Source organism: Cydia strobilella, chromosome Z, assembly GCF_947568885.1.
Source record: "Cydia strobilella chromosome Z, ilCydStro3.1, whole genome shotgun sequence".
NCBI lineage: Eukaryota > Metazoa > Arthropoda > Insecta > Lepidoptera > Tortricidae > Cydia > Cydia strobilella.
Genome location: NC_086068.1, coordinates 16,477,313 through 16,489,952, shown reverse-complemented (window position 1 = coordinate 16,489,952; position 12,640 = coordinate 16,477,313). Strand labels below are relative to the sequence as shown.

At 39.7% G+C, this 12,640-nt stretch overlaps 1 protein-coding gene across 1 annotated transcript in view; it reads right to left on the bottom strand.

The window, feature by feature from the left end:
• Positions 1-8,805: 8,805 nt before the first annotated feature.
• The window catches only part of LOC134754222 (uncharacterized), a 46,757-nt gene continuing 42,922 nt past the window's right edge, over positions 8,806-12,640 (bottom strand). The window contains exons 10-12 of the mRNA XM_063690393.1: positions 10,308-10,408; positions 9,796-10,057; positions 8,806-9,510 (exon numbers count right to left, since the gene is read on the bottom strand). Of these exons, the coding sequence (XP_063546463.1) occupies positions 9,376-9,510; positions 9,796-10,057; positions 10,308-10,408 (498 nt within the window). The 3' untranslated portion in view covers positions 8,806-9,375. The remainder of the gene's footprint in view (positions 9,511-9,795; positions 10,058-10,307; positions 10,409-12,640) is intronic.

Here is a 12,640-nt window from a genome sequence, read left to right as displayed (position 1 = left end):
ATGCGCGAATCACGCCGCGAAGCCGCAAACGTAAGTGTGGCGTCGATTTTGCAGATTGTTCACGCCTTCGCGCCTAGTTCCCCGTTTTTTTGTCGGTTTAATAGCCCGCGTCAAAGGAGGCGCGAAGCGCGACCTGGCAAGACTCCACATTACACACTATTTTGACTCATATGTAGAAAGATAAATAATAATAATATTATACCGGGTGTTTCCTGTAACAGGAGCAATAAATTAAACTGGAGGCTGTACGCCTCAAACTGACCAACATTTGTTCAGCAACTTTTTATGAGTCTGAAATTTTTAGATCATACCTTGTAGTGTTTTACCTTGCATCCTTGGATTACTTCTCTGTAACTACTCTCTTCTTTGGTTTCTAGCGTAAGAATCCAATTGATCGAACCTTTTTAAATTGCATTCTCTGGCTCCAATTAAATTACTATTTTCTTGATCTGCGCCTGAAACCACAGGATAACGTTACGGAGATGCTCAAAGCTCTCGCGAACTTTCCTGTCGCGTGCGAAGTCTGAGACCTCTGCCTCGCTTGCTGTTTCATAATTCTTGAAACTTACCTTGCTGTTTTTCTAATCATTTCATGTTTTTATTATAATTTCGAAGCTATTTGATCTGATAGTGCATTTTCAAACCCTCGCTCGCGCTCCATAAAAGTACCTGTGTTCCTGGCAAAGTCTGGCGCTCTCTCTGCACGCGCCCAAGGTCCGGTGGTGCTTTGCGGGTGCCCTAAAGGTGCGCCTCGTCTCTGCAAGCGCGCGCTGTCGGCGCGCCTCGCCTCTGCAAGCGCACGCTGTCAGTGCGCTTCGCCTCTCCTAGGAGCGCGCTATCGGCGCGCCTCGCCTCTTCTAAGAGCGTGCTATCGACGCGCCTCGCCTCTGCAGGCGCGTACTATCGGAGCGTTTGGCCTCTCCTAAGCGCGTGCTATCAGCGCGCCTTACCGTGCGCGCGCTGCCAGCGCGCCTTACCGTGCGCGCGCTACCAGCGCGCCTTACCGTGCGCGCGCTACCAGCGCGCCTTACCGTGCGCGCGCTACCAACGCGCCTTACCGTGCGCGCCTACCGGGCGCGTGCTACCAGCGCGCCTCACCTTGCGCGTGCTATCTGCGCGCCTTACCGTGCGCGTGCTCCTGCCTTGCGCGTGCTACTAGCGCGACTACAATCGTATTTATTCTTTTTGTAATTAAACCATCTGTTAGCGTGTCATATTGACACAAAGCCGATAAATAAAGAACCTACCCCTGTTATCTATCTATCCTTTCCTTCTACCTTCACTCCCTGCTCCGTTACGCACTCCTCCGATATACGTGGAGGAGGGCGTAACGTGACAACCTTTTTCATACTAATTAAATATTATTTTCAATGTACGCTGCCATCTGTGTGTTTGACGTTGCTTGTCACCCTAAACATAACAAATTTTGCAATACATTGCGTCAAGTAATTTTTAAAAATCGTTGAACAAATGTTGGTCACTTTACAGTTTAATTTATTGCTCCTGTTACAGGAAACACCCGGTATAAAGCGGCTATATTTTACGGTTTTTACAACAAAAAAAAATAGCTAAATCACGTATGATGCCATAGATAACTAGCAGTTAAACTCGATCAGCTGATGCTTTTCCGCCATCTTGGCGCGAACCAAACTGCGAAATCGCCGTGAAGTTTGCGAGTGTGGAGTCATACGTCAACGTCGCGACATGTTCTCTCCGCGAAGTCGCGCCGCGATTCACGCACATAGTCTGGAGGTGCCTTTAAGAATAAATATTGTTCTCAGAATAATGACTAAATATTGTTCATGAATTTCATGATAGAACTTGGGTGCTTGGTTTTTAGCCAAGTTTATAATGCCAACAAGATCGCTAATCTTTCGCTAATCAGCGAAACGACTCCACGCGTTCGCCGCTTCGCGCCGCGTAGTCTGGAGCGGGCTTTTGGGTTATTGTGCGTATATTTATATGTCATATGTACCAAAGAGTATAATAGTATATGATATATGTACTGTAAATTCTAGTGCGAATAGGTAATTCGCAACTCGTGTCGAGAGTAATAGGATTTGGTCCTCATACGTGCCAAAAGCTCTAAACAGCTTTCCCAGTGAAAATATAAATAAGAAACCTACCGGCCAAGTGCGAGTCAGACTCGCCCACCGAGGGTTCCGTACTTCTTAGTATTTGTTTAGGGCCCTCCACACTCATGCGCGAATCGCGGCGCGAAGTCGCGAACGTAAGTGTGGCGTCCATTTCGCAGATTGTTCACGCCTTCGCGCCTATTTCCCCGTTTTTTGTCGGTTTATTAGCCCGCGTCAAAGGAGGCGCGAAGCGCGAACTGGCAAGACTCCACATTACACACTATTTTGGCTCATATGTGGCAAGACAAATAATAATTATATTATATAAAGCGGCTATATTTTACGGTTTTACAACAAAACAAAATAGCTAAATCACGTATGATGCCATAGATAACTAGCAGTTAAACTCGATCAGCTGATGCTTTTCCGCCATCTTGACGCGAACCAAACTGCGAAATAGCCGTGAAGTTTGCGAGTGTGGAGTCATACGTCAACGTCGCGACATGTTCTCTCCGCGAAGTCGCGCCGCGATTCGCGCACAGTCTGGAGGGGCCTTTATAGCGGCAACAGTAATAGGTACATCATCTGTGAAAATTTCAACTGTCTAGCTATCACGGTTCATGAGATACAGCCTGGTGACAGACAGACAGTGGAGTCTTAGTAATAGGGTCCCGTTTTGTCCCTTTGGGTACGGAACCCTAAAAACCATGTTCTTTAGACATGCCAAATCTCCTAGTATTATATTCTTTGTGCCAAATTCAGAGTGCCACCAACCAACCTTTGGTTCGTTCAGCATTTGCCCGCGACTTCGTCTGCATGGAGTTAGTGATTTTCGTAGCTTATTTTTTACCCAATCTGCTTTTTATCGATTCCACATACAAACTTCCACCACCTTAAACTAGGAGGATATAACCAAACGGAGACGCCACGTCTGTAATTTTCTGTACAAAAAAGTCTGTCGAATTTTGCGGGGGAGGGGAACGTCAAATGTATGCGTAACGTCAAAATAGCAATCAGATGTCAGATAAACGTCAGTCCACACATTGTGTATGACCATTGGCCGACTATTTTCGACAGAGGGGAACGCCTGTTAATGGCTACTCCGTTTGGTTATATCCTCCTAGACTTTAAAGGATGATTCCTGGGATAAAAGCTACCCTATGTCCTTCCCCGGGACTCAAACTATCTCTATACCAAATTTCAACTAAATCGGTTCAGCGGTTTAAGCGTGAAGAGGTAACACACACAGACAGACAGACAGACTCGCATTTGTAATACTAGCTTTTGCCCGCGACTTCGTCTGCGTGGTTAGTAATTTGCGTAGCTTATTTTTACCCAATCTGCTTTTTATTGATTCCCCATACAAATATCCCCCCCCCCCCTTTTAAAGGATGATTTCTGGGATAAAAACTACCCTATATCCTTCCCCGGGACTCAAACTATCTCTATACCAAATTTCAACTAAATCGCTTCAAGCGTGAAAAGGTAACAGACAGACACTTTCGCATTTATAATATTAGTATGGATTTCAGAGCCATGCAGCCAGTGGTGGATCCAGAATTTCGGTTCCGAACCTACCTACCCTGGGTTTAGGCAGGGAGCATAAAAATTTTACTACAGGGCCCGTTTTTTTGGCTTGAGCTTAGGTTTCGGCCACACTGACGCAGATCCGCCGCGGATCCTCGTCAGTGCGACCGAACCGTTAGGGGCCGCAGGAAATAAAAGCCACTCTTCAGAACATGCAATTATTTTAATAAATTAAAGAATTATTATTATTAATCACAACTGAAATCGTGATCGTCATCTCACAAATGAAATCGTGATCGTCATCTCTAGAGCCTTTGCACAAAAGCTACGTACCAAAACATCGAAGTACAAGGGAAGGGTGTACCTAATTATAATAATCACACTGTATCACACCGTAGAGTATGAAATTCTCTTGCAGAGTAATGAGGAAAGGCTTGGTAGTCATAAGTAGGTCTGGTCAAAAAGCTCTTCGAAAATGTATTAAGTATTAATTAAAAGTTAAATAAAAGTACTATTTATTTACTGTCACGTTAAGGACCGAGAACACACAGACGTAAAAGGTGCCTAATTTCTTGGTCTTATGTGCATTTCGTCTCACTCTCACTCTCACGTAAAATGTGAGAGGCAAATACACATTGACCAAGTGGAATACCACCCTAATACGAGACCCGTGTACATACCGTGTACCTGCCAGTGCTAGTGCCAACCGTTGGTTTTAATTTCCATGTGATCGAACCTTACATCATTTTTAAGGGGTACCTATGTTAGTACGGTGGTTTTTGGTCTAGAAGTCTTCTGGAAATCGATTTTCGCTCATGTCGTCGCAAATATGGTCATATGTGGTATCAGTGTATTCAGTGTGATGTCCTGAACACAAATATATGAGATGACAAGCGCGAAAGTGGTGGGGGTAGTTGCTGTGACGTCAAAAAGTCGGCAGTACAAAGTTTTTTACTTTTTTTTAATTTTACCATGTGGGGTATCAAATGAAAGGGCTTTGTGAGTAGATCACAAATATAAAATATACTGTAACATTTTCACTACTTCGTCTTATAAGAAAACGTTCAAAAATTTCACAATCCACAGTTGACTTTGAACTGCTCTATAAATTGAAAATGACTTAATGGATCATTCCAAAATACATACCAAGTCACTGTGAATATCCTCTATATAAAGTTAAAAAATAATTAACCAGATATAACCAAAAACCAGAAAAGTACATCAAGTTGAAAAAAAGTATAATTTTCTGTTACATTAAACTGCAACTATTATTAAAACAAACAAAAAACCAGACTATTTTTTTACATATATTTTTGAAATGGTCTTTTCACTAGCTTTCATTTGGTACCCATATTGCTATGTTAAGAAAAAAAAACAAATTAGTAGTAGTAGTAGTAAATTTTGAAAATGGCGCCCGCTAATGAGAAAAGGGAGGGGGGGGGATTGTTTTTTTTTTCTTACTTTAGCAATATGGGTATAAAATGAAAGCTAGTGAAAAGACCATTTCAAAAATATATGTAAATAACATATGTAAATAGTCTGGTTTTGTGTTTGTTTTAATAATAGTTGCAGTTTAATGTAACAGAAAATTATACTTTTTTCAACTTGATGTACTTTTCTTATTTTTGGTTATATCTGGTTAATTATTTTTTAACGTTATATAGAGGATATTCACAGTCAATTGGTATGTATTTTGGAATGATCCATTCAGTCATTTTCAATTTAGAGCAGTTCAAAGTGTGGATTGACAATTTTTGAACGTTTTCTAATAATTTGTTAGACGAAGTAGTGAAAATGTTACAGTATGTTATATATTTGTGATCTACTCACAAAGCCCTTTCATTTGATACCCCACATGGTATGATAAAAAAAAAAGTTTAAAACTTTGTACTGCCGACTTTTTGACGTCACAGCAACTACCCCCCCCCCCTACTTTCGCGCTTGTCATCTCATATATTTGTGTTCAGGACATCACACTGAATGCACTGATACCAAATATGTCCATATTTGCGACGCCATATTCGCCAAGCCACTATGTAACAAAAACAGTGCCTACTTTTCAAGAAAAACAGTGTGATTATTCGCTAAACGTTGAATTTGATAGAAAGATGCAGTCGGTTTTAATCTAACTGTGCTTAAGATCAAAGGATAGGTAATGATAAAATATCATCGCCGCTCTGCGCTTGGCGGACCATTACATTTATTTGTGGCCCATGTATTCATAGTAATTTGTCACAATCCAACAAAAATAAACCACCAACACATCAGCGATGGCCGATGAGTCTTGTCATTATATTAGGTATGCATCTTTACAAATAAATAACAAACTATTCTTAGGATCCAATTACTGCCATAAGCCAAAGTGAAATCAACCATCAGTAAATAACGGGTATCATTTAATCGATCTGCAAAATATTCCTATTTTGATGAACAAAAATATACATTTGGTCAGCCAAAACAAAATGTATAATTGGCCAGCAACTTAAGGTTAGCTAGTATTTCTAAACCAGTACGCAATTAATGTCTGCATGGATTTGGTTGGCAAATTAATTATTTGATCGGCAGTAAGCGATCCACCATTAATCAAATTTTGTTAAGCAATCAGTGGCTAAGCGGATTATTTCATTTTGGATTACAATTGAACTGATCCGCAAAAATTGGTTAGCTGAAAAATCAGTTGATCGGCAAATGTCTAATCAACCTAACCTACCCCCTTTGCTGATCAGCTGTTTTAAACAAAAAATATATTGGTCAGATTACCATTCCTTCTTCAGTCTCAATTAAACTGCTTAAAGACATGTTTTTTCTACCAACCAATTTTTAAATCTTGCTGACCAAGTAATAATTTTACAGCTCAACTATTTATTAAGCAGATCGATATTGGTTATAATGTTGACCGTTTGTGAATTGTTTGTTGAACAAGAGTTGTACCTCGATTTTTATTTATTGCCAGCCAAATTTATGTATGCTGTCAACATGATTTATTGGCTATTTTTTTTGCAGATCAGTTAAAAACGGCTGATTACTTCCCATAAATAACATCATACAGCATTTTTAGTATTCTGATAATTTCAGAATACTAAAAATACTGATGAAGATAATGCTGTTCGCATGTCAGTGAGGACCACATTAAATGAATTCGGTATTTTAGGAATATGAATTGTTATAGGACTTGTTTATGACCATCTTTTACTAACTATATCCTATAAGAATGCTTATTCAGGAAGCAACTTTCACAATTTTATAGGAATATACTGCATACGTTCCTACGTTTATATAATTATTGCGACATAAAACTACAAACAACTAAATGAGCAGCTCTATATCCATTCATTCCTAATTAGAGGTAAAATAAAATACAGTTCTGAAATAACAAGGACATCTACTGAAATACTTATTATATAGTAAAAACGTGAAAAATACACTTACGAGAGTTACGAGACAGTTAAGAAGTGATAGAAAAGGGTTCACCATTTAAAATGTAGTTTTATATCGACATCATCATCACAGCGAGTCATCAGCTTTGTTGAACTCCTACGAGTAGTTAGTATGCTAAGAGTACTAATCATTAAATTAACCACTAAACAATCTAAACATGTTCCGAGATTAGCCACAGAAAGATCTGTTGAGCATTGAGATCAAAGCTGCCTCTTTAACACAACACGAATATTGCAACCAGGTTTTTACCGATATATATATATATATATATATATATATTTACTCCAGTAGCAAATTTAACGAAGAAATGAATGTGGGTTTTGAAAATCAACCTATCAAATGACCCATTTGAATCAATGATATTATGACAACTATATTCATTACAATAACTTCTTATTCGGGTTTGGCGAAATTATCTTCGCTACCGGTGAAATTAATGTAACTTTTACCGAGTTTAATATTGAGTAATATCTGAGAATACTGGCACTAAAGTTTCCGTATCATTATTCCACAAATTTACGATAAGTCCCACAGTAAGCTCTATGGTCCCTAATCTGTTTTACAGTACATATGGTGCTAATATAGCACTATACGTGCGTATGTCGAAAATTTAAAATACCATTATGTACTGTAAAACGTTGTAAGTTATGTACACATGCGAAAAGGTAATTCGCAATTTATCGCCACTCGTTGCGAATTTCTTACTTTCGCACTTGTATCGTAATGTACTATTACAGTGTAGTGCAATAGTCTGGTGCTATATTATATTAGGACACCCTGTGATAAGCGCATTACGTAACTACGTCGAAAATTTAAAGGGCTATATGTACTGTAAAACGTTGTACGATACACGTGCGAATAGGTAATGCGCCACTCGTTGCGATTTCCTAATTTTTGGCACTTGTATCGTATATAAATATTATATTAAATTAGGTGTATGAAGTTCGTTGCATATAGGTATACCGATAAAAACCGGCCAAGACAAAAACTGTTCAGCAGTCAGGTACTAGTTTTTCTGCAGATAATATCAGGATCAATATGCACTGTTAGAAAAATTCAGTTTTCGAGTCCCGCCCGAAACCTAGTGGTCTAGCGCTTTAGCGCGGTAAAATACTAAAATGGATAAGAATACATACACAACACAACACACACTATTCCTACAACCACTACTATATAGACATCTCTCATTTATGTTGTGTTAATATTATTAGGGCTCATTCTCTCAACACAGTAACACGAGGTGTATTGTGCATTTTAGTAATTGCCATTATTTTTATTGCTACTTGTATGTGTTGACCACACATGGGGCACGATTATCGCATGAAGCTGTATGGACGATATGCCTAACCAATCAGTGGTTGGATCAGAAATAACTTTTGTTAATCTCTATATAATATTATTAAACATGTTATTACTTATACAAAGTTTTTCATTCTAAATTTGACACCCTGGTACATTTTGGTCACGTTTTATATGGTGATGGTGATGTTTGTGTTCTTGTTTAAGTTAGATCAGATGCCGTTTGGTTAGTCTTCTATGGACCAACTAGGTAGATAGAATTACACTTAAAAGATATAAGGCATGATACACTAAATTCTCCATAGTGTTTTAAATGGCAATCACAATCACGCTACGAAGAATAAATTTAAACAAGAGACTTAACACATTAGTAGTTATGATAGTATAAATGGAATTACGAGAGAAATTATGCATTTATATTATTTATACAAATAAAATTATAACTCCATAAAATACAACTTCTTACATAAAGGGAACAAACATAGGCATTAAATGCAATCAATAATCAACAACTCGTGATTTAAACTAACTTAACCAAAAATAGTTTCCTTCTCTTTCATGGCATTTACTTATCAATCAAAACTTAACAATAAACCCTACCTATAAACAGTCTTACGATGGAAATACTAATATCAATAAGTGTCACCCTGAATATCGTAACGAGCAGTTAATATTGAGGCACAATCAACATTTAACACTTATTCACAATACTACAATCACTGAAAAATTTAGAGATCGGAATATGTGAACACTACTCGTATGACTCAATAACAGAATAGAAACCACGCATACAACACTTCACATTATAAGGAATAATTTATTAATTGATGCCGGTGCATTGCATGGAATGTCATTATACTTATTATTATTAGATTAGCGAGTGCCGTATGCAGTGATAAGTAGTAACGATCACAATCATAACCCTGCATTTGTGTAGTGTCGGACGAGCGCTGGGCCGGCCGCCCGGCTGGCCAGCGTGCCAGCGTGCCAGCGTGCCAGCGTGCCAGCGTGGCACTGGCCTCTGGCAGTCTGGCACCTACTGCGCGTGCGCGTCGTCTCGCAGCGGGGAGCGGGCAAAGGGGCTTGTGGCGGACATCTTGGTGACCAGCTGCAGCGTGCGCTGCGTGACGCGCAGCCGCGACAGCAGGTTGTTGCTCGCGATCATCATGCTCTGCACGCAACAAAGTTCAAATATACAACGTACATATTGACATGTACAGTAAGCTGCAGAGATAACTGAATCTTATGATTAGAAGACTACAGCCGTACGTTTTACTTTCGTCCACCTATAACGAACTACGTATGCGCTGGCGGATCTTTTACTAGCTGCTAGGTAGCACATGTAACAGCAGGACTATTGCTGTGCCTGAATATGAACAATTTTACATTTATTTATTGTAAGAAACTGTTGGTTGGCAAGCTATGCTGGTGTCAAATAGGTATAAGTTTAGGTTACCTGCAGCTCAGGCGCGAGCGGCAGACTGGCCACCAGCCACCACAGCCAGTCCGGGCCGTCCGGTTTCCGCCACCAGTCCTCCTCAACCGTCTGCGGCATCTTGCCGAACGCGCGCTCCAGCTTCCTGCGCACGCAAGTCTTTAACTTCATTAGCCAGATCAAGGACTTTAGCACCACGTCGAGACCCACTTCACGAATTTTACCTATCAGGAAGATGTCTTGGGGGATGTTATCAGTCAGAGCCTCCACCCTAGCCAAGCAACTGAAAATATATATCATGTTTTAAAAGACAAACCACTAATAAAAACCATAACAAAAACATTAGTGACGGCTCTGTAGGCCTAGCACAGGAGCGGCGCGACAGTATGTCGGCTGCAAGATAGACTATCCGTCCCTCTCTAATTTTATACAGTTAGAAAAACACGGGTAGTCTATCTCGCGGGAGAGATACTGTCGCGCCGCTCTAGCGCTAGGCCTACTGTTGCACAATATACATTCGGCCTTTGTTGTACCTGTCCATCAGCCGTTCAACAATTTTGAACCGTGAAACGCCGATCGTGGACAAAATGATCCGCCCGTCTCCGCAGTCTACACAGTCGCGTACTTCCAACATCTGAAAACAAACAGATGATCATTAACTCTTGTGATACTACTCGAATTATATCTAGCGTCATTCCTCTCTTACAAGCCTGGAGTTATTGTGCAGTCAAAAATTACGACCTTGATTACACGCATTAGAAATGTGTCTAGTGTTTCTAACGCGCAGGGTTATATACCAGTAGACGCTCAATACAGGTCATTAAAGTGTCATGTCGTAACTGAACATTATAAGCCCTACAAAGCTGCTGCGTTACCTGTAGAACATTTTTACGCTACATATATGTGATATTTGCTGAAATGTAAACTTAACAAAAGTGCAACATTTTGTAGAAAATACTAAGGCTCTATCAACGGCTACGGCGTACCCAAAACGAAATAACACAAAAATTCGTTGTACTTCACCAAAACGTAAGATCTATATGTGGTAAAACTTCACTGTTAGAATTATTATTGTTCACCACAAAACCAGATGTACTAGGTTTAAGTGAAATTTGGTGTCGAAATAATGAGCTTGACCGCGTAAGGTTATGTGGGTATGCGCTCGCGAACGGCTACTGTCGAACGCGCGCCGACGCCCATGGTGGGGTATCGCTGTTTATTAGAGACGGGTTGCACTATAAAAAACGCAGCGACCTGCATAACCTATGTGTTCAGTATCACATCGAATTTACGGTAATTGAAATTCCATGTTATAAATTGATTATTGTTGTTTTATATCGGACATGTAATGGCAATTTTGACATTTATTTAGAACAGTTATAGTGTATTGTCGGTGGACACCGCCATTAGCGATCACAACGCGCAACAGTTTGTTATCACTATGGAACAAAAACTGCACAATAGCAAACCAAACGACTTAGTTGAACGCAGATTATTATTTAATCACGAATCCATTTATGCATTTTATTGTGACATTTCTAATTATAATTTTGATTTTATTTATGACCTTAATATTGACATTGACTGCAAATTTGACAAATTATTTAATATATTAACTTATTACATAAATTTACATTTCCCTTATAAACATATGCGATTAAAAAAGAAATCACCTGTTCCGTGGGCAACTGACGAGTTGTATGAATACATGCAAAAACACAGGGATCTTCATGAGATACGACGGCAATATCCTGATAACCAGATAATATCTGATTGCATTGATCACAACTAATTAAATCAGAGACGCTTCGAGCTCGGCAGTCATTTATTGAAAAGAGACTGGCACAAAGTCAGAATCCTTCTAAAGAAATGTGGAAAGTCGTCAATGAAGAGATAGGATTACAAGCTCGGCCCCAAGTGATATCATTAGAAAAACTTGATACAAATGCCGTCTTATCACATGAAGAAATACCGAATGCATTTAATTCGCATTTTTAACGTAGCTGCATAATATGTCATTAAGAGCGATGAGGCACTGTCCAAAAATTATGTCGGTAAACATTTGAGTAATTATATTATACCAGAGTTTAATCTTCCCATAGTTACACGTGAAATATTGGATAAAACAATCAAGCTGATGTTAAAGACTCGTACAACTATTGACGTTTACGACATGTCATTAAATATAATGTTAAGTGTTTGGCCGATTATTGCGACATTTTAGTGGTCTTAGTAAACACTATGTTTCAAAGCGGTACTTACCCCAATGTGCTAAAAAATACCAGTGTCTGCCCGGTATACAAGGGTAAAGGGGAGAGGGACGATGTGAATAATTAACGACCCATAACTATCGTACCAACAATTTCAAAGATAGTTGAGTCCATTTTATCATCCAGTTTAATGGCTTACTTAGAGTCACATAACCTGCTCACTGATAACCAGTACGCATATAGACGGAATCGATCAACAACAATGGCGGCACACGAGATTATTGATACGGTTATCACGGGCCTTGATGAGAGACACAAAATGGCTGGCATACTGTGTGACTTATCCAAGGCTTTCGATGTTATAGACCATAATTTGCTATTAACGATCTTCCGTCGGCAATCACGAGTGGCACTCCCGTGCTCTTCGCAGACGATACGACAGTCGTCGTGAGGGCTGAAACCCATGAACAGCTTGCGGAGAAAATCCAAGACGCATGTGAGCAGTTGAAAATGTGGTTTACGTCGAATGGCTTGCTCTTAAATGTCGCAAAATCAAACGTCATGATTTTTTCGGGTCGTAACACTACGATACCCTTGTGCATTGCCAACTGCCCAATGCCAGTGTGTGCTGTGAGCAAATTCTTGGGTTTTACAGT